The 17,234-nt window shown below is 30.4% G+C and overlaps 2 protein-coding genes across 2 annotated transcripts; one reads left to right on the top strand and one right to left on the bottom strand.

Annotated features, from left to right (window-relative positions):
• The first annotated feature begins 2,862 nt into the window (after window positions 1-2,862).
• LOC109804087 (CEN-like protein 1) lies at window positions 2,863-4,518 on the top strand. Its single transcript, XM_029272335.2, has 4 exons — window positions 2,863-3,210; window positions 3,427-3,488; window positions 3,573-3,613; window positions 3,890-4,518. The coding sequence occupies exons 1-4, from the start codon at window positions 3,013-3,015 to the stop codon at window positions 4,105-4,107; spliced, it is 519 nt and encodes a 172-aa protein (XP_029128168.1). The 5' UTR covers window positions 2,863-3,012; the 3' UTR covers window positions 4,108-4,518.
• A 2,820-nt stretch (window positions 4,519-7,338) lies between these two features.
• LOC109803567 (E3 ubiquitin-protein ligase XBAT33) lies at window positions 7,339-16,659 on the bottom strand. Its single transcript, XM_020365193.3, has 10 exons — window positions 16,136-16,659; window positions 15,925-15,984; window positions 15,414-15,485; window positions 14,797-14,978; window positions 13,666-13,826; window positions 13,527-13,585; window positions 13,399-13,445; window positions 13,177-13,320; window positions 9,042-9,133; window positions 7,339-8,423 (listed from the first exon to the last, which is right to left on the bottom strand). The coding sequence occupies exons 1-10, from the start codon at window positions 16,310-16,312 to the stop codon at window positions 7,882-7,884; spliced, it is 1,536 nt and encodes a 511-aa protein (XP_020220782.1). The 5' UTR covers window positions 16,313-16,659; the 3' UTR covers window positions 7,339-7,881.
• Window positions 16,660-17,234: the final 575 nt, after the last annotated feature.

The following is a 17,234-nucleotide window of genomic DNA, read 5'->3' as shown; positions in this document are numbered from 1 at the left end:
TTTATAGTCACCATTTTAGTTGACAAGAAAATAATAAAAACAAGAGTTTAATTTATAAGTCAAAAATAAACATTTTTATATTGTAAAATAATTAGTCATTATTCTCAATATAATTTTTAAAATAATTATTATAAAAACCATCAATTTTATTATATATCATAATTTATTATTGAATAACTATATAAAAAAATCTACATTATCAGTTTGTAATAATTAAATTCTGAAAACAAATTAAACATGGGTTAAGATGCATATATATATATAGGCCTGAGCATCGGTCGGCCACGGTCGGTTTCGGACCAAAATTCTTAAAATCATCCGAAACCGATTAAGAAAAATCAGGGGCCATTTCCGACCGACGAAGAACTCAGATTTTGGCGGGTTCAATCCGTGCGGGTTACGGGTTCATCGGATGGATTTATCGGTTTGAGAAGCTTCCTCGTCGCCATCCGTCGCCATTCTTTGCCGGTCTCTGTCGCTGCTTCATTTGGGGGAAATCACGGAGTTTCAGATCTTCGCATCACCACCTTCATCAACCAGAACAGGAAGTTTCTCAGCAGCGATAGCCATGGAAGAAGAAGAAAGAAGCAGAAGAAAGAAGACGAAGTGAAGAAGAAGAATAAAGAAGACAGTGTGAAGAAGAAGAAGAAAGAAGCAGAAGAAAGAAGATGGAGTGAAAAAGAAGAAGAAAGAAGACGGAACGAAGAAGAAGAAGAAAGAAGACGAAGTAAAAATGGAGAAAATAAACGGTGAAGACGAAGGTGAAGAAGAAGAAGATAAACGGTCGGATTCGGGTACATCGGATAAGAAAATTCCAACACCGAATCCGACCGTTCAAAACCGTTTGAACCCGAAATTTGCTTCAAAAAAAATCCGATATACCTAAGAATGAATCCGCCTCACCCAATCTGATCATCGATTTGGCCGGTTTCGGATCGGCCGGAAATTTTTGCACAGGCCTATATATATATATATATATGGTCATCAAAAGTTGTTTAATTTCCAAATGTTGTTTGCGGTGTAAATATACACACTGATCATTACTCTTTTGAAATAAAAATATAGATATGTTGTGGGTCTTTAACTTATAATCAATCTTTTCTTTAAAAAAAATTAATATTTTGTGATTTATTTCAAAAGCATGATGTGAGTTCGAAAATTGGAACCAATCTTCACTCTTCACAGGTCCCATTAACGTGGAAGCTACGTATTGTAGTGTATGATAAACGCATGTTTTATTTTTTCCTGTCTAATCATGAGTCTACTCATCAAGCAGTACATTTTGAAGATAGTAATAAGTTACCAAAGCCAAAAACAGAATCGATTTTGTTCCCTAAACGTGATTTTGGTGCCAAAAGCAATATGCACTTTGTTGACAAACTGAGAAATAGATGTACACGGACTTCAATTCCTCTTGCATGCAATTTATTCAAAGCAACATTCATCCCCAAATAATATTTGTTCTAAAATAATCAGAAAGTGAGGTCATGTCACGCGTGGCTGCCTGACAAGGTATTAGAGCATGTTCACTTCTATTCATTTCAATTTTCCAATGTGATTTGTAAAGGGGTTATAATTGTATGGCCCCTTTGCTTTTCTTTTTTCACCTTATTTTCCTTTCGAGTTTTGGAGAAGAGAGGTTGCTCATGAGTGTAAAAGGAAAATATTTATATTATTTAAATTGACTTAATACGCTTTTGTCTCAATAAAATGGACGTGTTTTAATCTTTATATATATATATATATATATATATATATATATATATATATATATATATATATATATATATTTCATCCTTATAATATATAGAATCCTTATGGTTTTTAGTTTCTAAAAATTATGCAAATTTTGATTTTGATTCTTATAAAATATTTTTCTTATTTCATCTTTTTAAAATTTAAAGTCACTATTTTTGTCCCTTAATATTCATTTTATGATAGATAAATAACATGTTTTAAGAATTTATAAAAAAAAAATTATGTGTGTCACATATTGACATGATATCAAATACAATTATAAGTGTCACTAGAAGTGGTCACTTGATTATATGATAAATACAAAAGTAGTTAAAAATAAACACATAATATTAAGGGTTAAAAGTAATAATTTCAATTTTAAAGAATTAAAAATAAAAATAAAAATTATAAGGATCAAAATTAAAAGCAACTCACTTTATATAGATTAAAAACATATTTAAATTTTTAAATTAATTAACTTCAAGTTGTAAATATGGTATATTTTTTGAGTAAAATGATAAAAAAGGAATGACATTCTCATTCTCATAACTACATGATAGAAAACTAATGATATGAATTGTATATATAATTTAATTTTTGTGTCTAAATTTTTATACAAATTATTATTACAAAATTAATACTTGACAAAAACAAAATGACAGCACATGATATTGTCTCAAATTTGTCGTAAAAAATCGTTGCTCCATGGGAAATGGGTCTTAATTAGATCTGTGTTTCTACACAAAGTTCTGATGTTAGATTTTGTTTTTTCGTTGAATTTTAAATACAAATCCAAAACTTGAAAGATTTATTTTTCATTGATATAAACAATCATGTGCATGAAATTCAGCACCTTATACCAAAAAGTTGAATTCTCATTCGCCAAAGATATTATATTGCTGTGCGACAAGTAGCACATATTCCTCATTCTCGTTTAGCCAATACATCAAGGACATATAGTAGATTCTACCGCTAATCAAACATTAAAAACTGATATATACAACCTCAAGCATTTCAGAGTGATCACTTAGGATATAAATAAATGTAGCATAGCATATGATCTATCGTGTTCCCTTTACAATTTTGAAGAACCCAAATTGCTTACTTATAACGGATGTCATTTCCCAAAATAGACAAGTCTGTATGGAATCTCTCTTTATTCTTCTAATCCTTTTGGCCACTATAAATTCCTTCAAAATCTCTCACTTCCCATACACCCTCATCACAAAGTTGTAGTGCATATTTCCCATTCTCTTTGCAAATTCATTGCATTCTATGTCTAGACTCATGGAACCACTTGCTGTGGGAAGAGTGATAGGGGAAGTGGTTGACATTTTCACCCCAAGTGTGAGAATGAATGTGACATATTCCACCAAGCAAGTTGCTAATGGCCATGAGTTAATGCCTTCTACTATCGTGGCCAAGCCACGCGTAGAGATTGGTGGTGATGACATGAGGACTGCTTATACCTTGGTAAATTAATCACTCATTCTTCCTAATTACGAGTCTATAAAAGTTAAAAATACTTTTCAAAACATATCTACTAAAAGAACTCCTATTATTATTTCTAGTAAAACAATTATCAAAAACTCTTCTAAATGTATAGTTAAATATACTGTATATATGTGTCTGTGTCTCTGCTTGTACTAACACTTGGTATATATCCTCTTCTCCCCAACTAACTTTCAGATCATGACAGACCCAGATGCTCCCAGTCCTAGTGATCCATATCTAAGGGAACATCTTCACTGGTTTGTATAATCTAACTCTATTGTCTATCTATATTCTTTGTACTATCAATTCCCTCATCAACTTCATTGATGCCAATTTTCCAGGATGGTTACAGATATCCCTGGCACCACAGATGTCTCTTTTGGTTAGTCTCTTTCTTACCCCCAACAATGTTGATTGTTATCCATATTTTTTAGTCTAAGGATAGTGTTTATTTTTAGATATACTTTTAACACTATAGTTTAATTTCTTTGCATTATCAGAAATAATTGTTGGTATGATTTTTAAAGTAATTAATATAAAAATCAACAAATTATTATATATGTTACTTTAGGATTGAATGAGAGGGTAAAAATCATTCGCTTTTAAAGACGCTTGTAGAAATGGACATTTATTAAGAATTTAACAATTTTTTTTACAGGAAAAGAGATTGTGGGCTATGAGAGTCCAAAGCCAGTGATAGGAATCCACAGATATGTATTCATCCTGTTCAAGCAGAGAGGAAGACAAACAGTGAGACCTCCATCTTCAAGAGACTATTTCAACACGAGGAGGTTCTCAGAGGAGAATGGCCTTGGCCTACCAGTTGCTGCTGTTTACTTCAATGCTCAAAGAGAGACTGCTGCAAGGAGGAGGTGATAATTTCTGAAGACGAAGAAAAAAGGGTTGAAGTAAATAAACTTAACTTGTTTCATCCTTAATTATCTTAATGAGATTTGTTTCCTTTGGTTTTCTTAGGGTTTGGCATGGTTGAATAAGGTGTACTGGATGAAATCTCTTCCTTTCTTCACTTTTTCTCTTCCTTTTTGTTTTTCCATTTTCTTTTGGAGTTCCCAAGGGGAGATATTCTTGGTGTACTTTGTACTTGTAGCTATTTTAGGTTATGAGAAGTTGGGGACCAAACTAGTGTTATTTTTCTTTTAAGGATCTATGATTTGTGATAGGAAAGAACATAGCTTTACCAAAGCTGTGTGGCTTCCTAGTAGGTGTCTGGTGTAATGGTTTGTGTGATGATATAATGAGAAGACGGAGAACATGTTATATGCATAACTGTTACTTTCTAACATTTACAGTGATGTCTGTCATTTTAATTTCTTCACAAACGAGTATTGCTATCACATGCATATCAATGATACTTTTAAAGTTTCGTTAAATATATCTAAGCATCAATGTCACAGAGCAAGTCCTTATTCACATATCACTTGGTGTGTATGTGTAGAAAAAATTGTCTAGCCCTTAAAAGTAGCTAGTTCATTAAACTACAATAGTATATTTCTGTTGCAGACAATGATGAAGTTAAATAACCCAGGATTAAAGTTTAAGGGATCATTTTTCTTCCAATGAAGCTTAAAGATATTAAAAAATCTTGACACCAAAGTATAAATAAAGGAGAAAAAAATTGTAGTCTTAATACAAAAGGACAAAAGTTGGTATATAAAAAGGTGAAGTATAAGCTTTTTTAAAAAAAATGTATGATTGCACTTCTATTTCCTGTGTTTTCAAGTATTCATTTTTCTTTTGGAAAAAGAAAAAGAAAATAAGATTCTAACACCACTTAATAAAAGTTGCATTTTCCACGATTTAATTTGTATTAACTGTTGTCTGCATCACACTGTATAATTTTAGAAAATCAGTGGGTGGACAATGTTAGATGACAATGCTGATGTACGAGTCTAGTTACATAAAAGTTTAGAAGAGTTTTTCTTTTTAAATATAGTGTTTTGACAAAAAATTTAAAAAATAATTTTTTAAAAAACTTGCTCACACTGTGCATAGTATATATGTTTGTGTTTCCGTTAGAAACGCAGCTGAACGTTAATTCACTAATTTTTCCTCACGTTACAGTGCACCGAACAGTGCTATTTAAACACAAACTTAACAATTGTAGTGATATAAACATTAATTTAGTAGTCATATAATAATTTTATAAATTAAAAATTATTACTAATATAACTTTTAAAAATAGTTATTATAAAAGTGGAGAAATTATAATATAAAACAATTTGTGATTATCAAGATTTCACCTTATATTAATTTAATTTAATTTAAAAATAAGTAAAATTTAGTTAAAGATTGAATTCTTTGTCCAACTTATTTTTTATTTAATCTTTTCTTCTCAATAAACATTAGAATTTTTTATCAGTTATCTATAACTATACATTATCACGAATATAAACATAACCAGAAATGAAGCATGAATATCATTGCTCAATTATTTGGTGGCGCCCCAATATTCTTCCACGCTTTGTCTGAAAGCTGAAAAGTGTGTATATTCTGTGCAAAACTATTGAAGAAACAAAAGTTTGGAAAGAGACAAGCAACACAGCAAAAACAACATTATAAAGGAAAGAGGCACGTGTCTCTTTCTCTATGGATGCAGACCTCAAACGTGGTAACATTGCATTAGTTAGATGTGATTGCCATCTACGTGAAACGCTCTTCTATTGCCGGACAAATAATCTTTCTGTGCATTTTCTTTCCCATCATTGATTTCTCCATGTCATTCTAGTGGGGCCATTGATAATGATGATGTGTAGGGTAGGAGTCATACTACAAGAAAATATGTTTTTCCTTCGAAAAGCGATAACACGTTTCGAACTTGTGCTCAAAGCAAAGTTACATGAAACAAGTTCAATTTTACCTTTGGGGTCAAGAGAATTTAATAAATGTTTATTGAAGAAATCTTTTTATTAACAAGAGATCCCGTGTATTTTCTGCATAAAACAATCTTATACAATATAGGATTATTACGAGATAAAATGTTTTCTTTTTAAAAAATATTTAACATACTTATATATCTAAATTCAAACTCTCAATATTACTAATTAAATTAGAACAATTTTTTATTAACTGATTCTCACATTTATACTATGAGAGAAATAATTTAAGAGGGATTTGAAGAGAGATGTGAATTAGAAGGGATTTAATAAAGGTGAATTAGAGGAGTATGTAATGAATAAAGTGAGTTTCATGGTTTCAAAGAGATTATTATGAAATTGTACCAGAGTCATTGAAAATTACATATATGATCTCCTATGCAAGTGACATATTCAACTATCAATATATCATATTCTAATATATTATTAGGCAAATACATTATTTAGGTACAAAATCATGTCATCATATTCCAATATGTATTGAAGCAAATGTAATATGTATATTTATAACATAAAGAAACGGTCAAGTAGCATAATTAATTATGCTACCATATTACATAATAATATATATATATATATATATATATATATATATATATATATATATATATAACCCCACTTCAATATAAAAAGATGTGTAAAATGGTAATTGTATATATTATTTATTTTAACATAAAAATCTAATTATATAAAATATAATTTTAAAATATCTAATTTCTTATATTTCTCACCTAATTCTCCTCTACCAAGCAATTCTCACTTATCCCCTCTTGACCTATATAAAATAAATAAAATTTGCTTTTGATTCCTATAAAAAAAACATTATTTTTTAAATTTCTTTTCTCTAAAATCTAAAATCATTATTTTTAGTTCCCAATAATGATTTTTAAATATATAAATAATATTTATTTTAAAATCCTATAAAACTTTTTAAAATTATCATAGACTAATATAATATATTAACAATTGTAGATAACACTTAAAATGATCATTTAACCTTTTAAAGAACACATAACTAGATAAAAATAGTTACATAAAAATAAAAATTAAAAATAATAATTTTAAATCTTGGGAGAAAGAAAAAAAATTATAAAGACCAAAATTAAATTTTGTTCATTCAAAAACTAAAAATATATTTCCTTCCCTAATTAAACTGTCACTATAATTCTCATAGAAGTGCTCCGAACGGAAACAAATAATGATGCAGGGACAATTTGTTGAAAAAGTACTTCAGCTAACATCGAGTGTTATAGGAGAAACACCCTCGAGTTCACAAAAAGTGCAATTACAAATGCATCAACAAGCCGTTACAATAATCAAAAGTTGTTCTTGTAAACCTATAGAATATATGACAAACAATATACTACACAAACAAATCTGAGACGTGCCAAAACATAAAGGTATTTTTCTTCTCCCTCCTCTTGAAAGAACACTTGGTTTTCTATGATAAAAATGAAATCCAATTGCAATAACAACCAGCTCATACTAATTTCACTAACGCTCTCTAAATATCATAACTGGAAACTAAAAAGGTGGTGGAATGCTGACATGCAAGATTATCCATTTCCATCACATCACATGCAGCCTGTGCATGAAAAAATGAGCTGCATAGCAGTTTTCCTCTTGATATACATCCACTGGATTTCACCATATGAGGCTGGTTAATAAGATAAACTATATAGACTTCTTTCTTCATCTAAGATTGTATATATGAAGTATCCACAATATAAGAACGGCCATATACCAATATATTGGATCAAGCATTTATTTCTGAATTGCATTGATGCTCCCTGCTGCAACTTCTTCTACCCCAAAACATGCTTGAGCATGTTGTTTTCTCCAACCTAGGACCATCCATTTTATCCTGATCCATTGTCAATGCTTGTGAGTGACGAGGCGAATCATCTTGCGTTTCAGCTTCCCGGGATTCAAATGTTGGACAAGGACCATCATTGCATGTACACAGAGGAATTGCTACAGATGGAAATGGAGTACAAGTGACGGGGCAAAGCATCTCCGATGGAACAGAAGCCACACGGTTCCTTCGAATCTCGGGGGTATGAAGAGATTGTCGGTCCAGGTGACACGGATGTAGCATGCATGGCGTACACAGGCTGAGGGACACGTGTAATTTGTTTTCTTTGGATTGGGAGCCTGGTAACTTGATGAAAGAGACAATTCCATGCCTACAAAGAGGGCAAGGGATAGAGCCAGGAGGTCCTCCAGATGATTCAGAAGAAACATTGGTTGTTGAGCAAAGATAAAGTGCACATCTTACACAAAGCTCATGCCCACATCCTGCATGTAAAAGTCTTGAGATCAGTTGCACTATGAAAAGCATCCACAAGTAAGCTCAAATTTCAAGCACTCTTGTGCAACCCTTTTCACAAATGACTTAAAATCTGTTTGAATATAAGCTTAGATATGCTTTTGAGAACTTCTCTACTAAAAATAAGAGAATGCTAGGGTACAAGTATAAGCTCAGTATAAATACTTGTACCCTAGCATTCTCTTATTTGAATAAAAATTCTCAAATTCTCTATCTCTCAATTCTCATTGCACCATGAATTCTAACATGGTATCATGAGATTTTGACAATCCAAACACCATGAGCTTCCTCAATCCTCTTGATTACTAAGTTTTCCATTTTCAAATATTGTAAACATGAATGCATAAAGAAAAGAAAGTTGCAAAAATAGTATCAGAGTATGAAACCCCCTCCCCGGGTTTTCAAAATGAGGAAAAAGAAAACATGGGAATAATTCAATGATATATGACTGGATTTCATTGGCTCAGGAAATCTCATATTGCTTTCCTTCGTTACTTCAGAAAAGAAGTGCAGTTCATCAAATATCCTCATGCAGACAAGCAAGCATGTATAATTTAAACAAATATGCAAAATGTAGGATTCAGTACCTTCGGCAGCCACTGAACATGGCCTCTCCAGGCAGACAGCACAAACATCATTTTCATTAGAGGAGGATGTACTTGATTGCAATCCACACTCTCTGCAGTAATTCAAATTTCAAATCAATCTTACATTTGCATCGGGAGAAAACAACAGAGAAATATTTGAACTTATAAGGAAAAGGACAACATCAGCAAAATGTAATTTTCTCTTTCAAGGAATTGGTAACTTCAGTTCTTTTGGCATCATTATGCGATCTTTAAGAATTATACAGTGAGTGCCTTTAAGAATCATAGAATAGGCAAGATCTTTGTTTATATTTTCAAACAAGACAAATGGGAGGAGCCACAATGAAAAAGACTTTGGCCCCACCTAATGTAAAGGAAATATTCCATCATGAATATAGGTTTTTCTAATATGCCCTATACCAAGAACATAAGGAAACCTAGTGCTGTCAGCATGTGTCACAGCCTACACCTTGTATTGAATATATACAATAAATCACTTTCATACCAAAGTTGGGTAAGTTAACTACTGAGACAATTATAACAGAATCTCTGTTTCACTTGTCCCATTCAAGATTAGCCTCTATTCAAGCACCATTTCATATATATGATAAACATAATATTTTGACTATATTTGCAATAGAGACTGCCGAAAGCTATGATGCATATTTAATACATTCAATTTAGCAAGTACTGTGTGAGCAATTATATAATGAGAACTTTGCAACTATTTTTCTTTTAAAGGCCAACTGATACCACTGGCAAGATAGATAAACATGGATGGAATCCTAGGTTCTAAGTAGTGATCTAGGGCATGTAGCTAGAATTCACAAGGTCTTCGACCCTATTGTTTGTAATTATTACTGTTAGTATTATATCATAAAGGGAATATAGAAGAGAAAGAGAGCTTATTGTACTGTTGTAAAATAATATTTCTGTTTTGGAAATATTTCGTCAAAAGAAACAAGTGCAAAAAAAATTATTTAAATAATACCAATATATATGTCATCTACAAGGTTATATATATATATATATATATATATATATATATATATATATATATATATATATATATATATATATATAAAGGGCATATCTAGTAGTCATTTTTATGAAAATCAGAAGAGTAAATGAGTTATATAATCGTACATAAATAGTCAAGATTTAAAGTCACGTGGTCTTACTTAAAAGAGTCATGTGACTTTTAAACATACTCGCATGACTTATGTGTTTTAATCTTGATGATTCATAAACCATGATAAGATCTAATCGTTTAATATTTATTATTTTCATTCTCACATAATAATAAAAAAAATCTCATTAGATACATTCCCTAAGGGATTTTGATCCTCTGCAGTTTTCAGAAAAACTGCATGGATCCCATCCACTGATTTTATTTTATTATAAAATAAATTAAAGTAAATTACAATCCCCTCTCCTGAGAAATACAAATATTATACTGTCCTCTCCTCTTAAGTTAAAAATTGCAATCCCCTCCCTCAACAAATTCCAATATATAAGACTTTACCCCTTAACTTCCATTACAAAAAAAAATTATTATCAAAATACCTTTACATTAACATTCCCTTACAGATATAAATATTACACCATCATTCTTTCTTATGCTTAAATAAACATTTTTCTCCTTAACAAATTCAAATATGTTACATTTTAATAATTTATCTCTTAATTTATATATTTAATGATTATTTTAATTTTTTATTATAAATTTTGCTAAATTAATTATATATTTTAAGCAAAAAAAATGTTAGTAATTTTAAAAAATATTTTAAAGTTATATTTCAAAATAAAAATAATATATATATATATATAAGTTTATTAAAATCGAAGACCAGCATTAAAATAATATTTAATCAATGTACTTAATATAATATTTTTATAAACATTTAAATAAAATGGTGTTTTCATTATATAGTATTGAATCTATTGATTATATATATATATATTAAAGGTAGCATATAAGTATCAAAGTATTATTTAATTGATGTTTCTAATAAAATATTTTATAATATCTAAATAAACTAGAGTTTTATGATAAAATATCATTTATTATATTTAATTAACATAATGCTAAAATATGTGTATTAAATATATAATTTTTTAAATAAATATTTTTATATTAAAAATCTATTATTAAATAAAATATAATTATTACAAATTATAATAATATATATCTTAATTCATATTATATATATTTTGGCGTGTATATATATATATATATATATATAATTTATTTTACAGTTTCTATTTTATTTATTATTTTAATAAATTAATTTAAGTTTAACTATATTTTTAAATTTTTAATCAACTGAATGATAACAATGAACTAAAAATATTTTTAAAATATATTTTTGATGAATGATTAAATTTAAAGAATACTTTTATGAATAATTAAATTAAAAATATATTTTTAAATCTTATGATGATTATTCTTTAGTGATGTTAAGTTAAATACTCTAAATTAATATAATATGTGAGTGATAGTATAATAGTTTTATCTCTAAGGGATAAAAATGTAATTTACTTGATATTTTGATAATATGAAGTGTGAATAGTGTAATACTTTCATATATTTCTAGAGAAGTGTAATTTACATTAATGGTGCTAAGTTAAATAAACTAGACTATATATTTTAACATAAGAAGAGAGAACACTATAATACTCTTATTTTTCAGGGGAGGATAACGTGATTTACTTTATAAATTAATATTTAAAATTAAATTTTATGAATTTTAAGGGTCAGATATGGAACTGCATGGTGCAGTTTCTTCCGGGACTGTAGAGGATCGGAATCCTTCCCTAAGTGAGAGGAATGTTTATATAAAAGGGTGAGAACTGAGAAGAGTAAATCTCAACCATACAACTATACATGGATAATAGGATTCGAAGTTATTTAATGATCACGATACCACTAAAAAAGGTCATATGATTTTGTGATTTAATTTTCATCTTTTATGATTTTCTCTTATGACTAAGATTGACTCCTTTCACTCTTTCATAATAAAATCTCTCTCACTTGATATGCCCCTCTATATATGTTATGCAAGAGGACCCAAAAACTAATATACAAACAATAGACACAGTTTAGTTATAATTAAGATGAATATCCTACCACACCATGCTCTCTAACTAATGCAATTATGTGGAAGATGAACCATGAGGTTATGTTTGGAATCGTCAAAAAATGAAATTTGATTTATTTGATTTGATTTAACAATAAATTCACATGTTTGGAATTTATTACGAAAAGTGGGATTTGAGTTCACTTACAAATTAAATTCTATCTATGCAACACATTAGAGATTAATGGAGTTGATTTTGTATTTGTGATGTGCTTTATTACCCTCGTGTATAATAAGTTACATGACTCAAGTGCAAAAAAATCAACTCAAAATATTGAAAACTACAATTCATTCAAACCAGACAAATTCGAATGAATTTCTATTTATGCACACTAAAATAGCAATGGATTCACAAGCAGGAAGTGAGAGGATACTCATTTGATTCTTATCTCACAAACTGGCCACTGAAATCAAGAATAGTGCCATTAGTCCCATAGGTTGAATAATGAATATTAAATACTCAGTTAATCCTTATCCTTCCCTCTCAAACATGCAAGGAAAATCAAGTTAAATTGTTTGGGTTTTTACAACAACATTAACCATTCTAGTCATCTCTTGTTTGATAATTTTAATAAGAAATCTAAAATCTTAAGACCCTTGGCCATTTCCTCAAAGTATATTTGTTGACATCACATTAGACGTGCACAAATAAAAAAAAATGTATAATTATTTAACAGATAGACAAACAGTGAAAAGTATGAAATCACAGCATCCCATTAAGCACATCTGGAAAATGAACAAAGTCCATCTTAGATTCATAATTGAGTCTTTCTTATATATAATCCATTATTTCTTTGTTCAAGAAAATTAGGTTAGATACACATCAACTTTCACATCTTCCCAAAATTATTTTGCCGTTTACTAAACCCTTTAATGATATTTAGCCCCCAATATTTGAAGATATACAGAACAACTCTCACATCACATTAGACGTACACAAATACACCCTTTATTTTACCATTTTCATTATCTAGATATATTGACCGCAAAATTACCTGGCAATGTTGAGCACACTCATGAGAGGCAAGGACAAATAATTTGAAGAAGGGAATGATGATATTGTGGCATCAGAAGTTGGTGCCAGCAATGGTTCAAGCCAATGACGTCCCCACATCCTAGCAACATCAAGTGGAAGCCACCTGGTTGACAAAATTTCAAATTCATATGTTATAGGCTAGAAAAAGTTTGTGCCAAAATTTCCATTTACAGTATCTTACCCATTGCAATTCAAAGCCATCCGACTAGCACCTCTTGCAAGGAGGATCTGAAAAAATAAGAGCATCATGACATATTTCAAAGGAAAAGACCAAATGGAATAGCACATCAAAGTTGAAGAAATTCTTGCCTGACAGCATTTTAAATTGCCTCCACAAGCAGCATAATGCAATGGAGTGCTTCCAGCCCCTATATCAATGCACATTAGTAATTTTCAAGAAGGAAAGAAAACAACCATACATTTGTCAGCCTGTTACACAAAAGATTACCTATTAAATCCATTGATGTTCCATAATGAAATGTCGAAGCTGACACATTTGCATTGAGATCTAGAAGCAGTTGAACACAATCAAAGTACCCATTTAATGCAGCCATATGAAGGGCAGTAATACCAGCATCTGCAGTTTTGTTTACAAACTTGGACAGCGCACTGCACTGGAATAAAGTTAATAAATAGCAAGAAGATAACATACAGAAATTGCAACTTTGTAGGATAGCCATGCCTCGAAACATTTTTATTATCAATAAAATTAAAAGAAATCTCACTGTCAATTCCCACAGAAAAGTTAAGTATATCTCCCGCAAATAATATTTTCATCTATTATGTAATTAGTAGACTATACAGTAACTAAATGTTTAAATGCATATACATTAAAATGTAGAAAAAATAGAGTATATAAATACATCAATTCTGTCAACAACAAAAAAATGCATCAATGCAAGGCATGGTAGTTGAATTGAGATTCAAATCATGAACTGCAAGGTCTATTTTCCGAGTGATCCTTGAGATTCCTGATCAATAATAAAACATACTATATACAACTAACAAAGACATAAAGAAGCACAAATTCATGATCAACTACAAAAAAACATAAATCTAAGAGCATTAAAACATATTTAACCCAAATTAAACTTATGTAATGGAACACATACAATATAAAAATTAATATATATTTTGATAAAAGATGTGTAATTGGCATGTCAAAAGTGGCCGACCTACATCAGCAAAAAGACACCAAAATTGTGGTAGTGTTTGATGGACCCAAATGTCAGAAATTATTTTGAAATTTTTTTACATTTTGGAGGAATAAATTAACGACTTTTTTACCTGTAAAGATAAATTATAATGACATGTATGCAAACCACATTCATATTTAAATATATATATATATATATATATATACATATATGTATATAAAAGACAATCCTCTGAGATACACAGTTCCCATGCCACACACCAGTCGTAAAAGTCACCGTTTTTTTGTTAATCCAAGCATGACAGAAATGATAAAAATATAAGAGCAATTCAACCATATCAGCCAAAAATAAAACATAACATAAGAATCTCACTGCAATGATAAATTGTTTAAAGAATTACATAATGAAAAGGAAAGGCACACCTTTGTTCATTTTTGTGTTTCACATGTGATCCATTACCCTCAGCATCCATGCGAGAATGTAAAGCTTCATAAGGAACACTTGGAACAAAGTCAGCCACAACAAGTCTAATGCATCTTGCGTGCCCATTGATGGCTGCAAAGTGAAGAGCTGTCCTCCCGCTGAGATAATCTGCTTTCATAACCTGTTACCGAATTGGCTACAGTCTAGTCATACTTGAAAACAAACCTTAACCATGTAAATAGGAAAATACACTTGAAGACCAACCCCATGACTTATGGTCTCCATAGGACAGCTCGGATATAACTAAAAGACAGAAAAAGACATTGAACTCCTCCCATATGAATGCATGCCTCCTATGTATGGTTAGTAGTCATTTTTAGAACCGAGAATCAGATACTAATTTCTTAAATTAAAATGATCTATTTGGAGGTTTATCATGGATATCACCAATTTATTGAGTTATAAACTAATTAATCTCGTTTGTAATACTGTGACTATTTTTCGTCTAAAGGGTTTTTGCACAATAAGGGAATTAAATACAAAATTTTATGCTAATATCTACAATTAGAAGTTACAATTAAATGTTAATCATACATGTCACATTATTCATACTCACATTGCATCTGAAGAGCAGAAGGGTCTGTACAACTTCCCAGTGACCATATCTACAAGCTTGCATCAAAGCGGTCTTCAAATCAAGGGATCAAACCAAACCAAAATCTCAATTAGTAAACCGTATTCTGAATCAGTACATCATACACGTGCATTAAAAAGAAAGGCAACATAAATCCAAAGAAAATTGTGCACAACTTTCACATTATCATGCTGGCACCTACTGAGTAGGCACTAGATCCACCGATCTGTGAATAATAATAAAGCACACGCTAGCCATGCCGCCCACATGGAATAGAATCATACTCAAAAATAGGAAAATTCCATTTACCAATTTCTAACACACAACATAATCTCCAAACATCGAAATTAACCTAAATTCAGCCCATATGCAATCAAACCGTGTAAAATCATCAAATCAATACCAACACCCACGAAACTTGAATCCAGACTCAAAATCAACAAGCCATATTAAATACACATTAAAAAAGAAAACATCAAAACGGAAACCGTACCTGCCCACAATAATTCCTCGAATTCACATCAGCTCCATTTTCAAGCAACAATGCGACAATCTAACGGAGACCCGGATAAGAAAATCAGAAAACAGTGGGACAGAAACATGGAGAATCAAAAGGGGGTCAAGAAAAACGGTAAAAACAGAAACTTTGAGACACAAAAGGGAGAAAAACGCAAAAGGGGTGGATGAGAATTGAAATTTGAAACCTCGTTATGGCCCTTCGACGCTGCAAAATGAAGAGGTGAATTGAGACCCCCAAAAGTCGAATACTTTGCAAGACAAGGGTTGCATTCTAGAAGCATCTTCGCCTCCACCAAATCGCCGTCCCTCGCCGCCGACACCAACCTCTCGCCGGAGGCCGAACACCCAAATGAATTCCCCATCTCAAGTCTTCACACTGGACACACTCAACAAAGACAGAAACAAAATCCAACGACACAGAAGAATCTTCACCCAATGGGGTGTGTATTTATGAAGCGGAGAAAATTGGAAACTTTGGTTTTGGATTTGGTGGAGAAGCTGTGATGGTGACGTGGCACCTTCCTTCCTAACTTTGTGAGGGTAAAACAAAAAGAAAAGAAAAACAAAGGTTGCTAACAATGTGACTGAGGACGGTGCCAAAGGTCCTGTCTGAAACGGAAGAAAGGGGAAAGGAAGACACAAATGTATGAATGAAAATGAAGACTCTCTTTTATTTATGTTCTGTTCCTTTCTTCTACCAGCGTTCTTCTAGTGTTCTTGCTTTTGCCTTTGACTTTCTTTTTTTTTTTTTTCTATGCTCCTTCCTTCTTCAATACATGGTTAAAAACTTCAAATTATTCCTTCTTTTTTTCTTTTGACTCGATTTAAATTTTTCCTAGTTTGTTTCTGATAATTGTAAATATCCGATCATGTTTTTATTAGTTTGTTTTATCTTTATAGTATTTTATTTTTTTTTATAAATGCTCACTTTTATTTTCAAATTTTTAAAGTAGGTCTTGGTTCCTAAAATTAAAAAACTTAATCTTCAATATATATCAATATTAATACTTTAATTTTATAAATTAATGTGATTTTTAATTCTAATTTTGAAACTAATTTTATAATTTCTTAATCTCAGGAATTAATATGATAGTGTGTTTCAAATTAAGAACCAATATAAGTGTTTATTTTTGTTTTTATTTGTGAACAATGACTGCATTAAAATTAAAATATAAGACTTTATGGAATTATTTGAACTTTATATCAACTCTAGTGTTTTTTTTATAATAGATATTGAATGTGTTATTTTTTATATATTAAATATATTTATTTATTATTTGATTG

The sequence above is a fragment of the Cajanus cajan genome, chromosome 1, assembly GCF_000230855.2.
Source record: "Cajanus cajan strain Asha chromosome 1, NIPB_CcT2T_4, whole genome shotgun sequence".
In the NCBI taxonomy this organism is placed as follows: domain Eukaryota; kingdom Viridiplantae; phylum Streptophyta; class Magnoliopsida; order Fabales; family Fabaceae; genus Cajanus; species Cajanus cajan.
This window is presented reverse-complemented; position numbering and strand designations above follow the sequence as displayed.

Bases quoted from the DNA above. Each gene is read 5' to 3' on its own strand.
- LOC109804087 (XM_029272335.2), top strand. From the start codon at position 3,013: ATGTCTAGACTCATGGAACCACTTGCTGTGGGAAGAGTGATAGGGGAA. The intron at 3,489-3,572 runs GTTTGTATAATC...CCAATTTTCCAG, and splicing joins CTAAGGGAACATCTTCACTG to GATGGTTACAGATATCCCTG. The intron at 3,614-3,889 runs GTTAGTCTCTTT...TTTTTTTTACAG, and splicing joins CACCACAGATGTCTCTTTTG to GAAAAGAGATTGTGGGCTAT.
- LOC109803567 (XM_020365193.3), bottom strand. From the start codon at position 16,312: ATGGGGAATTCATTTGGGTGTTCGGCCTCCGGCGAGAGGTTGGTGTCG. The intron at 13,321-13,398 runs GTAAGATACTGT...TTTGTCAACCAG, and splicing joins ATGGCTTTGAATTGCAATGG to GTGGCTTCCACTTGATGTTG. The intron at 8,424-9,041 runs GTACTGAATCCT...TTTTACATGCAG, and splicing joins ATGTTCAGTGGCTGCCGAAG to GATGTGGGCATGAGCTTTGT.